Source organism: Pleurodeles waltl, chromosome 5, assembly GCF_031143425.1.
Source record: "Pleurodeles waltl isolate 20211129_DDA chromosome 5, aPleWal1.hap1.20221129, whole genome shotgun sequence".
In the NCBI taxonomy this organism is placed as follows: domain Eukaryota; kingdom Metazoa; phylum Chordata; class Amphibia; order Caudata; family Salamandridae; genus Pleurodeles; species Pleurodeles waltl.
Genome location: NC_090444.1, coordinates 816,123,479 through 816,143,583, shown reverse-complemented (window position 1 = coordinate 816,143,583; position 20,105 = coordinate 816,123,479). Strand labels below are relative to the sequence as shown.

Sequence of the window (20,105 nt, the reverse complement as noted above, 5' to 3'; positions counted from 1 at the left end):
ATGTGAGGGGTGGGCAGGATAGAGATTAGGATCTATATCCAATATTGGGTCTTTATCATAATTATCCCAGGGGTCAGGGTCTTGTGGAGTACCAGTTAAGTCTTACCTACCATTTTACAGGTGAACCCTGTGGTGTGTATTTCCCACCCACTTGAGAGCTAGGTGAATGAGGTGGAGGAGGAGGTGTTGGCTGCTCCTGTAAATTAACAGCGTTTGCAGTAGTAGCAGCCTTTTCCTTGTGGGGCTTTTTTGGTGGAGGTGAGGTTTTGAGAGCCTCCTGAAAAGAAAGCTGCTTCTTCACATGAATGGTGGGAGAAGCCACAATTCTGCCTGTGTCCTTATTGTTTTGTATTTTCCGCTGCTTAGCATCCATAGTCTCTAGAATTGGTTCAATTGGAGACAACAAAGCTGAAGAATTGTCAGCTTTGGCTGTTTTTGGCACTGACATGTTATGTCAGAGTCAAACCTTCAAATCCAGAAGGGTCAGATGGTGTAGTTTCGCTCGGTGCTGAAGTTTTCAGTGCCATAGAGGATGGTATCATAATATTTGTTGCTGAAGTTTTCGGTTCCAAATCTTTGGATTGTTTCGGTCAGACCGAAGGAATAGAGGCCGATTGTTAAGACTGAATTTCAGTCTTTCAAAATTTCGGAGAAGAGTCCGAGGGCAGGGAACTCAAATCAAGTTTCCGTGGCGTACCTTGGCCCGATGGCCGTGGTGGTCCAGTGACCTCTTTTTTGAGTCTTAACTGTCTTTGAGGGAGGAGGAGGGGCAGGTTTCTTTTTGTACTCACGACTTGCGCAGAAGTGATCTCCTGGCTCTCGATGTCAGAATGCACGTCAGAATCTGTGTCTTCAACTGAGAATGCCTCATGTTGCTCCAGCTCCTCTTGTGCATGCTCATCCCCAAAAATATCTGGGGTGCTGTCTTGTGTTGAGTGTACCATTTCCAGCCTGCGAGCTCTTAGGTCCCACAGTGCCTTCTTGGACCGAAACGATCAACACGTGTCGCAGATGGCCTCGTTATGGTCTGGGGAAAGGCAGAGGGTGCACACTTTATGGTGATCCGTGTATGGAAATTTGGTGTGGCACAGAGGACAGAATCTAAACTGCGTCCGTTCCATTAAGGTATCATATTCTTCCATGCCATAAGGAAATAGGCCTGGAGCCGGGTGAGGCTCGCCCCGAAGAGTACGTGTTTTAAATTAACCTGAGTTAATCTAAATTATGATTAAGCAAACACAATCGAAATACAGTACCACCGATGGAAAGTAAAGACTGAAAAGAATCTCACACCAGAGCGAGTGAATACAGAGCAAGCACAAACACATCCAAACCAGATGGCGGAGATAAAACAATCTAACAAAGAATTTGAAGCCCATGCGCAGTAGCACTATGAAGGAGGGGCCACTCAATCCCGTGACTCGAAAAGCCTTCTTGAAGAAAAACAAGTTACAGCACTCCGAGACCAACACTTTAAGGCAGCATAATGCACAGCATGTGTATCTACAGCCACACATGCCATCAAACATCTTTTAAGTGTAATTTCCCATTGGGAGAAAATAGAGATGTGGAGTTTGGGGTCTCTGAACTCAAAATGTAAAAATACATCTTTTGGTGAAGTTGGTTTTTAAACTGTAAGGTTGAAAATACCGCTTTTACAAAGTGGGCATTTTCTTGCTTAACCAGTCTGTGCCTCTGCCTGAATGTGGAATACACTTCTGGGTCAGGATGACAGTTGGGCTGCTTGTGAATTCACTCTAGACAGTACACAAAGGGAGTTGTGGTGTGCCCTGCGTATCCTGATGGGTCTTCCCAGGCAAGAGTGGTGGAGGGAGCTGACAAACGCACCTGAATAGGGCTGTGCCTGTCTTTACACAAAGGAGTCTCCAACCCCCTGGAGTGTGTCTGAAGTCAGGGTAAGAAAGGCAGGGTTGTGTGCACTAGAAAGACTTTCCTTTGAAGTTTGCCTTATTTAAAGCCAGAAATGAGTTTAAGTACTGGACTTCCGAGTCCACAACTTTAGAATCCTTCTGCACTGAGGACATTCTGCCAGGAAGAAGAGCTAGATGCTGTAGGAGGGTCTGCCTCTCTGTCTATTGTTTTGGTGTGCTGGCCTCTTGCTACTTCTGTCCTAGGAGTGAAAGGACTGAACTTTGCTTTCTACATCCTGCTTCCAAACGTTCTCCAAGGGCTTGGACTGAGCTTGTCTTCTGTTAGAACACTCAGGGACATCAAGGACATCATTGCCAGCACCTGGGCTCTCTTGCTGAGAGTCCTGACTTACCAAGTGGAGCCTAATCCAGTCCCTGGGGAGTGAGTTCTGGTGTAACCATGAAGAAACTAAATACATCGACTCCAGAGCAACTTCGGAACTAGCGCTGCTGTCTGACTCTGCGTTGTTGCCTGCACCGGAGCCATGGTCCCCGTTGAGTGCAACGACCGCAACAGACGCAGCAGGCGTGACTACGTTGCAGCACCTCTGTAGTCCCACCACAGCGTAATTCCCGAGTGACATGTCACTGACGTCTGTGCCAACAGATTCTGATGCAGCACCTGTAGCCCCGCGATACCGTGAAGTTGATGCCTTACATCTTGACCTGCCTGATTCATAGACCCCGTCGGATTGTAAGGAACTGACACCTCACCACCAACGCCGCCTCACCTCCACTGCAACTATAAGGAGCTCAAGTCTCACCTTCCCTGCTTTGCAGTAAGGAACCAATGCCTCCCCTCCCTGGTAGCTATAAGGAACCGACGCCGTACCGGCTCCAGCGCAACTCACCTCTCAGGTGCAACTTCTTTGTTCCTTTGTTTTCCCAAAGTACTGTGCCTGGGTCCACGTGACTCCATGACCAGCCCGCACTCCCTCGCGAGTGGTTTCAGACTGTTAGAGACGACTCCAAGACATCGTGATAGCCCTAGTTGGAGCTATTGTGTTTCTCAGTGCTTTACTGAGATTTAAACTTTAAAAATGTGTATTTTCACTTGTTTGTGTTGGATTTTTGTCGTTTTGGTCTTCTTTTACTCAGAAAAATATTGCCTATTTTTCTAAACTGGAGTGGAGTACTGTTGTGATGTTTTCACTGTGTTCCTGTGTGTTTGCGTGTGTGTGTACAACTATTTCACACATTGCCTCTGAGATAAGCCTGACTGCTTGTGCCAAGCTACCAAGGAGGTGAGCAGGGGTTATCTTAGCTTAGCTGTGTGGCTCCCTTACCCTGACTACAGTGAGGGTCCCTACTTTGACAGGGTGCAAACCACTGCCAACTAGAGACCCCATTTCGAACAGTAAGTGGTCAAGAACTCCATCACTGGAAACCTGGTGATTATGTGATAGGCAAAGCATCAGAGCACACTCTATACCACCCTAAACTCCCTTACATCCCTCAAATGGGAGTAAAACAAAAAGCCACAGTCTAGCTCACTGAAGGTGTTCATAGGGAAGCTAGCCAACTGTGAACATCTTTCAAAACGAACGTGTACAATCATTTTCAAAAAATACAATTCATATGAAAGTTTTGTAGGCTGCATCTTTTCCATCAAACTGGCTCTGCCCATCACGCTGTTTATCCCGTTCGAAGCAATGAATTCAGTGAACCTTTAATTTGTTACACACTTAAGGACTAACTCTTAAAGAATTGCAGCCATTCTATAATGATCTGCAAATTAATTTTTAACGTAACTTTCTCTATACACACACGCACACAATCCATTTGGCACCTGGCTTTCTGTCGCATCATCTGAATGCCTGGAGCAATTTGGCTATTAAGGCATTACATAATCTTCCTCCAGCAGAGAGGAAAATTCTTATTGTAATTATATAAATGCCTTGGGTTATAATTTGTCATGGACTGAGATATGAAAAGGTTGTGATAATGGACTATGATATGTGATGACCCAGAGCAGGATTCTAGATATTTTAACACAATCCAGCTTGTTGCCTTGCAGCATTGTACATTTATTTAGCATTTAGTAGGGAATCCTTTTCAGAATGTTAACCTTGCTCATTTTATTTGTGACAATTTATCCACAGTGCCACTTGATTGGTATTGGGACTGAAAAGTCGTATGCATGGTGACGGATGAGCACCCCAGCTGCAGGGATATCTGGATCCCTAGTAGTGATTTTTGGTCTTAGGCAAACACAGATCATATGCATGTGTGCCATGACCTACACCTGTCTCATGATGATGTGGTCGGTCTCTTTGGACCAAGGGGGGTGTATAAAGTGCTACCCTTCGAATGATAGAAGGCTACAGCCCTTATCTGGATTTCAGTGACACAAGCATGTTTGGAGGCAGCACACCCATTTTGTGTTTCATAGTGATAGTAGTCTGAACATACCTTTTTCACTTGAATTACAGGAATGGTGCAAGGTGGCCCATTCGTGTTAAGTCCTGTGGCTATACGCATAACTCACCCTTTGCTTGCATGGATTGTGTGTAGCGCTATAAAGCATATGGATAGCTGCGTGTGTTTGCCTATGTAAATACGATGGTGGCATGCGAGTTCCATTTTTAGAAATCAAGGCTTGGAGAGGTGGGGACTATAACCTCAACACGAGATGTGTATTGCTGAAACTCCTGAAGCCTGGCATGTGAGTGCATACTGACGGAAGGAGAGCACAGCATACTCTGTGCACACCATAGGTTTCTAATTCCAGGAAGGGTTACTGGTCAGTGGGGCCTGGACTCACTCTCAGAGTGGTGCTGGGGCTGATAAAGTTGAACCTGTGGACCAGAGAATCTTGACAGAGAGGTAGGCCTTCAAACCTTTATGATGCACACTTGAGTGGAGGCTGACAGATAGGTAGGATACCTGGTTACTTCCTTAGTCTGTGTTTTGGAGTTGGGAGGGGTTGGGGGTCAATCAGAATAGGAACCCTTCCTGCTGTGGCAGACTGCCCCTTTGAAATACAGCAGTGAAGAGGAGAGCACACTTCAAAGGACCTGACACCACAACCCAAATGTTAATAAATCAAACACTAAACCACATTTGTGTCTGGAGCTGGGCTACAAATGTGGGAGCATGAGACCTACAAGTTGTTCAACAGCACTGTTCTTCAGGTGAAAGAAGATAGCCAACACTTCTAGCTGCTGGAACCAGGGACTCGGACTAAGGTCTGCTAGTCTTCTTACTGGCCATCACACAGGAAGTCAAGGCGACATGCCCTGAGCCTGAAGCACCAGGCTTCTGCTTCTCAAGACCAGACAATCCTGTGAGGAGAAGGAGAGCACCTGGAGAGTTCAAGGCCCAGCAAGGTCCTAGTGAGTGAAGTGTGGAATCGTTGGCACTGTCATTATCGCTGCAGGATTGTGTGCTGCCTGCTTGATCTTGCCAAAGTTGGCTACCCTTGTGTGATTAGGAGAGGGAGGCTACTGTGAAGTGCAGGCTATTTCTTATGTGTGCACCAAAGTCTGTGATCCTTGTATCACAAAGAAGGGGGGGGGCAAGAAGACAAAGCCATCACTCGTGTGCAGGCCAAGGTCAGGAACCCATCTACCCTACCATGTGACCAGGAGAGTGGTCTGCCATGAAGTGAAGGTTGTTGCCCTGGTTAATCAAGCTGTGGAAGCCAGGTGGCACTCAATATAGGGAGAAAAGAGATAGGTGCAGTGCCCCAGTCCTCTCAAAATCAGCATTAACTCTTAAGGAGAGACAGTCCCTATGCAGCAGAGTCTCTATCACTTGCCACCACTGAAAGGTACCTCCAGTATAGAATGGAGAGTAACCAATCCCAATATACTGGATAGACGGACTGATAGACTCTGTTGGGACAGTGCTGGCACACTGAGCTTAAGAAGCTGTGGGAATTATTTAGTGTAGTGATTCTATGTCTTGTGCTATCATATTAAACTATTCCTTTATTCATAAAAGTAAGTATTTGGCTAGACAATCTTCTAATTGCTGTTATTATATGTATGAGTCTGGGGCCTGGCTATGCCCCTCTACTACCTGCTCCTTGAAGAGTCTCGGACTGCTCAATGCACACTACCAGTGAGTTTAGTGCTAAAACTGATAGTACTTGGCCCAGTTACTCAGGACCCATAGTCCTGAGACAGCAAGAGTAAAAGTCCACATCCCCACGGTAGGGGCAAGCAGGAGCTACTGGGCTGATGGACATCTGAAAGGGGTTCTGACAATTAGTTGCAACTTTTCTATCAGTTAAGTTTTTACAGAGAGGCCCTGCCTACCCCGATTGAATCCGTAGGTAACAGGAGGTCATCCTCTGAGCAGCAGAACTTGAACCTGCTACAGCAGTCTCTTGTTAGGTTTGCTTTGGAAAGGGTGTGGGTCAGAGCAAACCACCTTAAAAACAAAACCTTATCTTTAGGGGCGAGTGTAAAGCACTCCGTCCCCTGTTGTACTCTCTTTGGGCTTCTAACCACGCCCATGTCACATCGGTCACTTTCATTGGTTCGTGGGCTTGTCTTTTAAAATCCACTTGCTTTCATTAGTTAAAGGCATGCATACGTCATGCCTTTTCTGGGTTTAAGCCCTCCTCGAGCGCACCGACCAACTACTGAAAATATGAGGCTCGATGTTTTCCATCTGGTTTCTGGACTACTTTTTCCTCTATTTCGCAGCGCGATCTCGCTGGGCAGTAGTTGAGCGCTCTGCCTGACATCGATCCGGTTACATAGGTAATTGCACTTTTTTCACTTATATAGATAATTGCACTTTTGCCAATAGGTTTCACTGCGACCGAACTTTTATTTCCCTTTGTCTGCTTTGCGCTGATGGCAGCCGTCAGCTTGCTTATGTGAAACTTTTACTTTTCAGTTTATATGGCAAGAAAAATCCGGTTAGTTATGTGAAACTGTTTTACTTCATATTTTCAATTTATGTGGCAAGAAAAGTCAGGTTCGGAGTTTACAATGCTAATAGCTCTAACGTGAGCAAACCCGCGACCCATTGCATTGCAAATGCTTGTTTGATTTGTCATCAGGTCTTCACACAGTGTGGTTGTCACGCGTACTGTGCTGTTCGCTGGTGCCGCTTGCTCTTTTGCCCTTGCACAGCTGAAAGGCTTGCTTCCCCTTTGACCTCCTTCCTCTATTTACAGAGGACTTTGAGCGCCGGTGTGTTTATATTTACACTGCCAAAGGGTTAATAAGCGTCTAAATCGAAAGACTTATTATGTTTCGCTTTGAGGCCGCAAATAAAGGAACATTTATGAACGCTACAGAAATGCATATTTAGCGAAATATTACAAAGTGTTTCAAGGATGGTGAATACACGCTCTTCTACAGATTTGCTCTGGTGCTGCTCGTTGTTTTCCCCCTTGCTCTCGCCGGCTCCCTTGATACTGCCAATTCTTTTTGCATTCTGGTCACATTCATGGTTGCTCTTGGGTCTTCTTTTTCCTGACAGCATGGTGTTCTATCCTTGTTTATGTAACTGTAATTGGTTTGCAGTGTAGTTATTTTCACACAAATTGACGTTTGTAAGTAATTTACACAGATTTTTGGGTTATAAAGACTATGGTTTCTTATATTCTTTTCTGCCAACAAACATTAACAAAGGCTGGAATGCGGAGATTTTATCTCACTGTTTTTGGTTTGAGATGCATGTGGTATATTTTGGGGCTTTTTTTTTAACTTGAGGATAGACAAGTTTGCTGTGTCGATTTAAATTTTTTGGTGTGAAAGTGATTTTGTTTCTGAGTGAGGGTGCTATATTTGTGTGTGCACATGCGGTGTTTTTTGCTCGACTATAGTGTTTATGTTTGTGCAATTTTGTGAGTTGCTTTCGTGTCTGCTTTTGTCTGCCGGGCCGTGGTCAGCACCTCATTCTCCCTTGTTTTCCATAATATTGGGATGTTTACTATTTACATTTGCTATTTTTTTTATTTTTATTAAGTATGCCTCTAAATCTTATTTTTATTTTATTTCAAGTTACCGACAATCCCGGTTATAAATGTAACTTCCTAGTGGGTTAATAACATATTTGGAAATATTTAATTGTAAGATGCAGTCAGTTGATTTTATTGAGGCGCAGTGGTTTCACCTGCTGATATAAAAAACATAAAAGAGCGCGTCCTTTACAGGGTTAAGTAATTTCCAAATGTGTGTTGGAAGGCCGTCTGTGAGGGTAATAAGCAGTGTTTTTGGGAATATTTTTAATTGATGGAATAATTACTTGCACGCTCTACATTTAGACCTGGTTCCATGTTAAAGTCTGTTTTTCTTTTTTTTGGAAGTCTCCCCTAGACACTGCTTGCATTATCGTTTTGTGACTGCTTCTCTAGTCCTTATTTTTAGTATTTCCTTATTCTTAGTCCTCTAGTCAGTGCTGCTAGTTGCTTCTCTGGTCCCAGTGGTAAATCTTCATTCTTACTACTGTAGACAATATTGCTTCTTTGGTCCCAGTGGTAATTCTTCATCCGAAGTCTTCTGGGCAGGGGCCGCGCACCAAGGCATAGCGCGCCCCCAGTACAGCTGTGGGCCGGAACGGACTGGTTTCGGCCAGCGGCCCAACTGTGGCCGCCGCGCAAATTTTCAAAAATCGCGCTCACCCAGAGGGGTGAGCTGATTGGCTCAAGGGGGTGTGGTAGGGGCTCCCAGGTGATCGGCAGGGGCAGCACAAATTTGTTTAAAAGGGGGACTCAAGTCCCTCGAGGGTCAGGTTGTTCTTCTGGACTCTGGGCTCCCCTGACGATCAGCACACACCTCCAGAGCACTGGAGGAATTCTTTCTAGCTGCATTTTTCTTTTCCTGGAGGATTCTTCCTGCCACCACGACGACGCCCTTGTGCTGCCTTCACCTCTGCTGCCCTTGGCAGGATGAAAAGAAATACTGTAACTATGATGATGTTTTTTATGTCGTGTTTATGTGGTTGTGAATAAATACGGCCTGAGAATTGTTATATTCTCTATCGCAGGAAGGTTTCAGTCTGCTTTGTTTACTGTGAACATTAAGTACGCTCCTCCAAGCAGCGGACCATAGAGGGAAACCAGTGTGAACTATTTGGTTGTAGGTATCGATGCGGTCCCCCACCTGTAGACAGTGCTGCTATCTGCTTCTCTGGTCCCGTCGGTAATTCCTCATTCTAAGTCCTCTAGGCAGTGTTGCCAACTGCTTCTCTGGTCCCAGTGGTAAGTCCTCGTTCTTAGTCCTGTAGATAATGCTGCATGCAGCTGCTTCTCTGGTTCCAGGGGCAATTCCTTATTCTTAGTCCAGTAGATAATGCTGCATGCAGCCGCTTCACTGGTTCCAGGGGTAATTCCTCATTCTAAGTCCCTTAGACAGTGCTGCAGCTGCTTTCCTGGTCCAGTCAGTAAATCCTCCATTCTAAATCCTCTAAGCAGTGCTGCAGCTGTGTCTCTGTTCTCAGTGGTAATTCCTCATTCTTAGTCCCTTAGACAATGCTGTAGCTGCTTCTCTGGTCCCATCGGTAACTTCTCCGTGCTAAGTCCTCTAGGCAGTGCTGTAGCTGTGTCTCTGTTCCCACTGGTAATTCCCCATTCTTTGAACAGAGACGCAGCTGCAGCACTGTCTAGAGGACAAACATCCACTACACCCCAAACCAAAACCTATAGGTAAAAGACGTTGTCATTTAAAACGCCAATAGCTCTAACTCTCACAAATGCGGGACCTAATGCATTCCAAATGCTTTTTTATAATCTGCAACAAAGAGTTTCATACAATTACACTCACATAACATTTACTTGCGAATAATCCCACCACTTGCCCCAAATCCTACTATGATTTTGGGGCACCGTTAGGTTCTGAAACCAGTTACTCTGTTATAGCGCAGTAGGCCATCTCGATCAACCATTCCTTCTCCGAAGGTGCAGCTGATGAACAGCAGTACTTTACGATGTCTCTATTGGCTAATATTAAACCCAGACCCACAAGTAGTTTTTCGTAGTGTGACCCACCCCTTTCATCTAAGATCCCCAGTAGTAACATCTTAGGATCCACAGGGATCTTCCTTCCCACCATCATGCCCAAATCGCTTCAGTTCTCTTAATCAGATACAACATGTTGGGCGACGAACATGCAAAATAACTCAGACACTACCCATAACCTACAAGAAATCCGACTACACCAATCAAACAATATATTTCACTGTTGTAGCAATGATGTAAACACACAGGAAACTGGAAAAACACAAACAAAACAAAACAAATACACCACGGATGACACAGCATCACAAGCCAAATCAGGCTCTGGTTTGTGATGAAAACCTCAAAATCATTACTGTAATTACCCAGACTCCATTGCGCTGCACGGCCACGCGAACTACAGAATTCAGACAATGCACTGAATCATTCAACAGATTATATAGCTTTTTCTTTTCACTGCTCCTATTTGGCTTGACGTCAGTGAGGTTGTTCTCATGGACAATATTCTGAAGAGTTATCACACATGAAACAAGCATTGGCAAAACCAACAGGTCTCGCCAACACAAAAGCTATTGGATGGGCAATGTGTTTTTGCCATGTTGTTCACCAGTGTGGCTGCTGTTCAGCATGGCTAAAAGTTACTGGCATGGAGTGTCAGAGTGGAGAGAGGGAGTAGTGCTGTAGAGTGGATTTGTTGGAATACAGTGTTGTAGATTATAGTAGGGAGAGGACAGTGTTGTAGAATTGAGTAGAGGGAAGCTGAGGTCATTGATTCAGTGGCAGAGTGTCATAGAATGGAGTAGGGTAGAAAGGGTGGAGTGGGATTAGGTATTCTGGTAGACTGGATTGGAGTAGATTGGGGAGGACTGGATTAGATTATTGAGGAGTGGGGTTGACTGAATTGAGTGGGTGTACTAGACAGGGTTGATTGGAGTGGGTTGGATTTAAATGGGGTGAGGTGGATGGATTGGGGTAAACTGGAGTGGATTGGATTGGAGTGAGGTAGATTGAATTGTAAAGATAATACTGTGGTGGTGTGGACTGGAATAGGGTGGTTTGAAGTGGAGTCTATTGGAGTGGGGTGCAGTGGCGTGGCGTGGATTAGAAGAGGGGTAATTAGATTTAACTGGCATGGGTTGGATTGGAGTGAGTGGCTGGAATTATTAGACTGCAGTGGATGGATTGGACTAGAGTGGGGTAAATTGGACTAGAGTGGCTGGATTGGATTAATTGGAGTGGAGTTGGGTGGATGGACTATGGTGGGGTGGATTGGACTAGACTGGGGTGGATTGGACTAGAGTGGGGTGGACTGGCCAAATTGGAGAGGGGTGGGGTGAACTGGAGTGGATTTGACTAGGGTAGAGTGGTGTGGATTGGAAAAGAGTAGAGTGGTGTGGAGTGGATTAAAATGAGGTGGGGTGGAGTGGATTTAAATGAGGTGGGGTGGGTGGACTGGAGTGGATTAGAGTGGGATGGAGTGAATTGGGGTCAGGGGGATTGCACTGGGTGAACTGGATTGGGTGATTAGATGGAGTAGGATGGACTGGAGTGGGGTGAGGTGGACTGGAGGGGTGGAGTGGACTGGATTTCAGCGGGCTGTATTGTGGTGGACTGGACTGAGTCACAATTGGAGTGGGGTGAACTGGACTGGTGTGGGGTAGACTTGATTGGATTGGTGTGATGTGGACCAGATTGGAGGGGGTGGATGTTTGGAGAGGGATGAATTGGATAGGTGTGGGGTGGATTAAAGTGGACTGGAGTATGGTGGATTGGATTGGAGTGGGATTGACTGGAATGGGATGGGTGAACTGGAGTGGAGTGGGGATTGGATTAGAATGGGGTGGAATATAGTTTGAGTGGGTGGAGTGGGGTGGGTTGGACTGGAGTGGTGTGGATAGGTGTGAGGTGGACTGGATTTGGGTTGAAAGGAGTAGGGTGGATTGAACTGGATTGGAATGAACTGGAGTGGGGGGTGGAGAGCTGTGGGGTCGGTGGTTTGAAGTGGACTGCATAGGTGTGAGGTGGATGGACTGGAGTGGGGTAAATTGGATCGGGCTATACTTGATTGATATTGGATAGATTGTGGTGGATTGGAGTGGGGTAAAATTGGATGAAGTGGGGTGGATTGGATTGGGGTGAGGCGCATTGGATTGGGGTGGGGCAAATTGGAGTGGGGCAAACTGTTTTTGATTGGAGTGGGCAGAATGGAGTTGGTCTTATTGTTTTTGGGTGGATTGCGGTGCATTGGACTGTAGTGGGGTAGATTGGATCGGAATGGATTGTGGTGAGATGGACTGAATTCGATAAAGGTAGATTGAATTGGGGTGGAGTGAGGGGTAGCGTATTCTGGTTGGGCAAACTGTTTGGATCGAAGTGGGGAATTTTGGAGTGAGTCAGACTGCTTTGGAGTGAAGTGGGTCAGATTGGATTTGACTGAGTTGGAAAGATTGTGTTGAACTAGAGTGGGGCAGATTGGAGTCTGGTAGATTGTTTTGGATTGAAGTGGGGTATATTGGAGTGAGACAGACTGTTTTGGATTGGAGAGGGGCAGATTGTTTTGACTGGAGTGGGGCAGATAGTTTTTGGTTTGGAGTGGGGCAGCCTGGAATGGGGCATGTTGCTTTGGTTCGGGGTGGTGCAGATTAAAGTGGGGCAGATTGTTTTGGATTGAAGTGGGGCAGATTGTTTTGGATTGGAGAGGGCAGATTGTTGTGGATCGGGGCAGACTGAAAAGGGGAAGACTGGTGAGTGGCAAACTGTTTTGGACTGGAGTGGGGTAGATTGTTTAGTATTGGAGTGGAGTAGCTTGGAAGGGGCAGATTGCCTTGGATTGGAGTGGAGCAGACTGCAGTGGGAAAGACTGTTTTTGACTGGAGTGGGGCAGATAGCTTTGGATTGGAGGGGTAGATTGTTTTGGAATGGGGCAGATTGTTTTGACTGGCTTCAGGCAGATTGTTTTTGGCTGGATAGGGGCAGATTGTTTTGGGTTGGAGTGGGGCATATTATTTCGGATCAGAGTAAGGCAAATTGTTTCAGGTTGGAGTAGGAAAGATTGTTTTGGTTTTTAGTGAGGCAGATTGGAGCGAGCAGATTGTTTGGGATTGGAGTGGGCAGACTGGAGTGGGGCTAATTGTTGTCGATTTGAGTGGGGCAGATAGTTTTAGATTGGAGTGGGATTGGAAAAGGCTATATTGTTTTTGATTGGAGTGAGAAAGACTGGAGTGGGGAAGATTGTTTAGGATTTGATTTGGATTGGGGCATATTAGAGAGGGGAAGATTGTTTTCGGTTGGAGTGGGGCAGAATGGAGGGGGAGGTTGTTTTAGACTGGAGTGGAGCAATTTGTTTTCGACTGGAGTGGGGCAGATTGTTTTGATTGGCATGAGGCAGATGGTTTTTGGTTGGAGAGGGGCAGTTTGTGCTGGGTTGGAGAGGGGGAGATTGTTTTGGATTGGGGTTAGGCAGATTGTTTTGGATTGGAGTGAGGCAGATTTGAGTGGGTTGGGATGACTTTAGTGTGATGGATTGGACTGGGGTGAGTGGTTTTCTTTGCAGCTGGGTGGCTTGAAGTAGGGTGGACTGGATTGGTGTGGGGTAAATTTGATTCAGTGGGGTGGACTAGTGTAGGGTGAGGTGGGGTCGATTGGAGTGGACTGGAGCACAGTGGATTGGTGTGGGGTAGATTCAGGTATACTGCATCATGTGTTAAAGCATAATTTCGGAAATTACACTTAAGTTACTGTTCAATATTTAGAACAAGATCATCTTTTAAGAACAGCATTCATGAGTAAAAACAAAACATAACATGATAGTAAAGTGAGAAAAGAAGGCTTGGCAAAATAAAACAAAAAAGTTAACTATAGAAAATCAAACTTTGCAATTTTGTTTGTCCTGCTGGGCACGTTCATGCCAGTCACACACCTTCTGATTTGGCCCTCGGCCCTAGAAGTTAAAAACAAGTACCTCAATTACATTGGGAGCAGGTAACGGCACTGATTAATTTTAATCAATCAGCAGTACTTGGTCCCTGCTCCACAGACAGGAACGGAAACGATGCTTGGCTTGTAATGACCAATTGAGAGGCTTTAAAGAAGATTGCCATGTAAGACAACAAAATGGTAAGCAACAGGCGGGCTTGTAGCCCTTTTTAGTTAACACCACAGTCTTGCAAGTGAGACACATCCGCTAGTGCATGGTCGCGCAGGCTCAGTAACGCAGTGAACAAATCTTTAGGCAGCCACCAAACAACAAAACCATAAATCATTTGATCAATCATTTCACTTTCACCTTACAATGTTTAATAGAATTTTTTACTTCATAAAATATTATTTGAACCTAATTTATACTAGTTTCTAGTGATTTGTTTTTAAATTATATTCCATTTTTTTTTCTTCAAAGAGGGATATAAATCAGGATACAAAGAAGGAACTTCACCTACAGTATAACAGGGCTTGCCAAAACAGGAGATCTACATCCATCTCCAATGAGACAAAGAGTGATGAGTTCACCTCCAGGACAGGCGATACAATTAAGTACATTGATAGTACATTCAGACAGTGTAAGCAGCCCATACGTAAACAGATGATACACAATCACTCGACTTCCTCTGAACTTCTCAGCCATCTGTCAGCCAGAGAGACCTGAGAGATGTTAACCTAAGCACGCGCTGCCGCTGTATATCACCGTACTGACACTGTGTGCAGTAAATACAGGCGGACGCTAATGACAGACCCTCTAGTCCGTGTGCGGCATTTGCCCGTGGAACTGTTCTGCCTTTACAGGCTACTTGGCTGTTCCCTCTTATCGAGAATCACAGCATTTTGATTAACATATAAGATTTTTATTTTTTCCGCCAACTATTTAGACAGACAGCAATGATAGCAAACAGGGCATCATCCCGGAGCTGTTGATGATGAAGTGGTGGGTGGTGCTTGAGACCGGATGCAGCTAGTTAGCAGGAGGTCTTTACAGTCTAGCAGCCCCTCCACGCATACCCTGCTGTCCTACAAGCGGTCGGTTCAACAATCTGTAATAACAGATGAATGCTGGTGTACCATGTAATCTGGAAGAACGCAGTATCTTCAAAACTTCCCCTTTCCTTCACTAAGCACCGTCGCCATGACAGGGCACCGGGAGAAAAATTATGAATGGAATTCCAATGTTAGGCTTGCTCCACGCCACCACCCTCTCTCTACTCGGAAGCTCCGAAGCACAAACAAGCATTTGCAATGCAACGGGTCTCGCATTTCTCCGAGTTAGAGCTATTAGCAGTTGTAAACTCCCAGTTGTAAACTCCCAACCAGACTTTTCTTGCGCTACTACAGTTCACTCCTAGTGAAACCTATCGGCAAAAGTGCAATTATCTAAGTAACCGGCAAAAGTGCAATTAACTATGTAACAGGGTCGATGTCATGCAAAGTGCTTAACTTCTGCCAAGCGAGATCACGGTGCGAAAAAAGAGAAAAAATAGTCCACAAACCGGACAGAAAACATCGAGCCTCGTATGTTTTCAATACTTGGTCGCTGCACTGGAAAAGGTGCCTTCCACTAATGAAAGGTAAGCAGATTTTACAAGGCAAGCCCACGAACCAATGAAAGACACTGATGTGACATGAACGGGGCTCCGAACCCTTTTCTAACTACTACAGCATCTCACAAGCGATGCACAGGCGCATGCTAGCATAGGCTCGACCCAAAAAATGCCTTTTCTGTGATCTTTAAGTGCTGCCGACAGACAGACGGATGGAAGAGGGAGGGTAAAGCCTTAAAACAGAAACGTGTACAGGATACAGGCACGGAATAAGCACTTACAAAGACCTTCCACTGTATTTCCAATGTGGGGGGTTTGTTTTGGCAAATTAGTTCTCAACGTATGTTATGGCCAAATCAGAGTTACTCCACTAAATACTATGAACCCTGCAGTCATCCCATCTCTAACGTATTCCCATCCCTTTAACGTTGTACATGTTCATACTTTTCCATCATGGCTTGAACAACCTGGCATGAAGATAGAACTCATGTAACCAGCAGCTTTCATACCTTGCTGCAGGAGTGGCTTGCGTACCCAACCAAAACCTTCGCTGGGAATCAGAATAATTATTTTGTACTTTCACATATAAAAACTATGTATGCCGTTTATTGCACACAACCCAGTTTGCTACTAACATTCTACCAAAATATCTATATAACAACGAAACCACCACTTCTGTCCTCAAATATAAATGTTTAATGTAAACTGATCCTATTCCAAAAACCTGATGCAAACGAAATTGAGGCAAACTCTAAGCAGAGGAAACATTATTTTTAGGCCTCTTCATGTAGCCACATTCCAGTTCTAGGGTTTGGCCCTTTTGAAGTATTAATATCAAGGGCTTGCCGTTTTGCTTTCCACACATCAATGCAAATGAATTTGTAAAAAAACAACTTTTTAAAGACTGAGGTGCTTTTTTGAGGATACTCATAGTGCGTTCTCGACTGGAGGTCGCTTGCAGTTTATCAGAACGATTTTTTGCAAAACACACCTCAGTTATGGATCTCATTTTTCCGTAATAAAGAACTACCACCAGTTTTCTAAATTAGTAGGTGCCATTCTTTTTGGATATTTACAAGGTGTGTTGCTGCTCTCCTAAACCCTTCCCTGCCATACACACATTTGTATCATTAAGTGAATGGGTAAGCAAGCTTCTCAAACAACGTGCCTCAAAAAGGATCTTAGCAAGGAATGCGAAAAATAGAGCCTAAAGACTAAAGCGATATCCAGAAGAAATGGCTCTCCAAAAATCACTGCAGCCGAGCATCCACAGCACTGGATAGATTATGACTCATTTAATCTAGCAGTATTATATATTTTTCAAGGTAACACGTAAGAATGGTCAACACTTAGCACATACCATCCTCGTCTGTTTGAATAATGGTCTCCTCGCTCTCCTTCCTTCCTTCAGGATTGGTCAGGATCATTTTAAGACTGACATTTGTGTAGGGCGGAAGCCGGTCCACAATATGCTTGGGTGCCTTGGGGTCCATCTCTAAGCAATCAGCCTTGTTCTCCCCTCGACCCCGGAAGTAGTGATAACAAATGGTGACATTGAAAGTATGGCAGCGCGTGATATTGTAACCCAAAGATTCCCAGTCCACTGCAATGAGCCGCGACTTGATCTCTGCAATCTTCAGGGTTTTCGGTGTCCTCATGGGCTCTGGAAGGTAAAAGCCAAAAATGCTGTTAAACATAGCAAGCTTAAAATAAATAACTGTCTCAAAATAACACAACACCTGTAATGACAACAGTCAAGGAGCCACCCTATTGAAATAAGGAAAATATTGTGGCCTAGGATCATTGCAAGTTCAACTTAACACAGAAGAATATTTCACAGAATTAGTATAACTCGGAGGATTGAACGCCACAGACGCCGGAGACCGACTATGATGCTGTTACTGCCGTTCCTCCTAACAGCATTCATTCATTGAATTATCCCTGCATATTTGAACAGGCGCAAACACGTGTACCCAAACTCCCAGGCACCTCTGCTCAGCCGGCCTCTCACCGCAAGCGTACTGCGACTTATCAGCCCACAGACTGGTCTCCTAGTGCAACAAATTGCATCTCTAAACTGACAAGCCAGAGAAACGAGGATATCAATTAGAGTTAATGATTTGGCAGAATTACTCTCTACGCTCAGGAAAATATAAGAGAGATATTCAAGGAAATCTTGACACCGCTCATTTTAGCTGGTTTTGTTACATTTATCTCTCCATCAGACATTCTGGCATTAGTATTGTCCTGTGGTGCTTTCGGCAGCCGGGCACATACCCGCATGATATGAGGATCCATGTGCAGGGTGTAGTCTGTTCTGGCTGGTGATTAAGTGTCACAGGTATTGAGTTCTGATCACATTCTCATTTACGTGGCTGTGCTGAGATTCAAGTGACCCCTAAAACAACCACAGTCAGAATGCCTTTAATCAGTATTAAGTGCCCGCTCACATTCATGGTTAGAACAGAGCTTCAATCTTGCAAAAACTCAGCTTGCTGCGCATTTTTGCAAAGAGGCAACATGACTACCAAATCCTAGCTTATCGCCTGAAACGGTATACTCTAGAACAAAGGCGTACCACAAGCACAGTTGGCCCATTCAACATTACCCCCTTCGAAATGCTGAGAAAGGAATGGGAAGAGAGAAAAGCACACCGCTCCATTTTGGAAAGTGCAACACATGCAGTGATCTGCTGAAGCACATAATGCTAATTCATATTATGCAAATGAATGCGATACAGCCTCCAAACACAAAACTAAATGCCACAAAACTAACTTTTTCTCCAAGTGCATCTGACTTTAAAGGTGCCAGGCTAACAGCTGACCGATGCGAAGCCACAGGCAGGTGGTGCAGGGATGCTTCTGGAAGCCCAACCAGAAGCACTAGCTCAAGGGAGCATTTCCTGCTCTGAGCTACCCCTTGATACTGAAGGATGGACCTTCTTCACCGAGTATAACCAGAAGTACTAGAACAGTTCTTTTTATTGATTTTAAACACAAACTGTAATCAAAAACAAGAAACAGCAGCAGGCATGTTACAGGTGTGACATACAGTTTCCCCTTAGGTTAAACAATTTAGGTAGCACTTTGGGACATTAGATACAGTGGAACAGGCCCCACAATGTGTCTCCTTCGTTTAAGTGATAGTTTCGGGCTCACCCCTTCCACCCATGTCCTCTAATGGAGATAACATGCATATGAAGAGCTTTATTAGCAGGGCCACTAGAATTATGCGATTGTTTTGCTATTTTCACATAATTATAGATTTGCCACAAAAGCCATCATCTACCACGATTTTAACAAAATAAAGTTTCTTTCTAGCTCAACCGGTTCAAAAGTTACTAAAAGTACGGCAACATGTGTTGCCGGGCAGTTAAAGGACCTTCGCACAAATGGACTTGTCAACTTTTCGTCACTTACTGCTATACTTGCGTAGTAAAATCGTACTAATGCGGAGCAACCAATGCCCAGGCAGTGTTAACAAGTTTACAAATGAGGAAGTAATGCTACAACAAAATGTGCTGCGTAATCTGCCTTTTCTTGCAGCAAAATTTCCTCAAACCTGCTGCATAATTTGGCCCTGTCCTGTCGTATAATTCTAGTGACCCTGCTTATCAGTGTGTATAAAAACATCAAGAGGTTTCACTTTTGATCTCGTGGCAACCTCCAGTCCCATCAGGGGTACAAGCGAGATATGTGAGAATACTCTATTTTTTCCACTAAAAATGAACACCTGCGACTCTGGTCCATCTTGCTGTGAAACCACACACTGCATCCAAAGGCGGGACTGCAAGGGTTGAAAAAACCCGTATGAGGCCCACTTATATGTGCAAGTGAAATCCAGTTTGGTGCAAGTAGGCCTCCAGATGCTCAGATTCCAATTGAGATCAACCAAATACTGTCACCATGGTGACAAATACTAGTTAAATACTTAAAGTTAATACAAACTGCTGAACTGATTACTCTAGGTCAAGCGATCTTCTGCTGGCGCAGGAGAGTGCAGGTTCCCGTCTGAGACCCTATAATAGAAAAGAGGGCCTGGACAACTTTCAGCTTAGCTGGCTCTGGAGATGGGTTTCTTTGACTCGAATTCTTTCCTATACACGCAGAAAATAATTGTATTTGCAGTGCGTACTTGTAATGGTCCATTCTGCAGAACCTTAGATAAAGCAATGTAAAAAGACCACAAACATTAGTATTTGAACTCAAAATACATTTTTTTACATAATTATCTTTGGTTCTGTTCCCTTACTTTATGACGCAACAATAGGACGGCTTTTTGTATTGATTCAGTGCTCATCTTGTTAACGTCTGCCTGCTAAATCCAACCTGTTCCAAGGAGCACGTTTTCTGAAACCTGAAGGGCTCAAATACTTTTATAACTTTGACTCTTAACAAGACGCCGGCTGCCTCCCATGAGCTCAAATAAAAGGCTATGGGGATGGCTCGCAGCCCTGCTCAGGGAGCTTGAGGTGTGTTCAGTATTGCAAGGTGGATCACCAGGCGGCGCAGGAAGACATGTAGAGATACCAAACTGCTAGGCAGGCCGCCTTCAAGGAAAAAGTTAACTCAAAAATCTCCCACCAGCACCCGTCTGTATTGTGTTCAGCTTCCAGCGGTCCACTGCCTGGGAAACCCTCACTGGTAGAACCACGTGAGAAGGCTCATTTCACGTACTAACATCACACACATCACAGCCACAACACGTATGCACACACACACATGCAGA

General features: G+C 44.8%; 1 protein-coding gene across 8 annotated transcripts in view; it reads right to left on the bottom strand.

Moving 5' to 3' along the window:
• Positions 1 to 20,105, bottom strand: part of PTPRK (protein tyrosine phosphatase receptor type K) — a 1,183,996-nt gene that overhangs the window by 391,243 nt on the left and 772,648 nt on the right. For all 8 annotated transcript variants that reach the window (XM_069234833.1, XM_069234830.1, XM_069234832.1 and 5 more), the window contains exon 8: positions 16,738 to 17,040. In XM_069234833.1, coding sequence (XP_069090934.1) covers positions 16,738 to 17,040 — 303 coding nt within the window. The remainder of the gene's footprint in view (positions 1 to 16,737; positions 17,041 to 20,105) is intronic.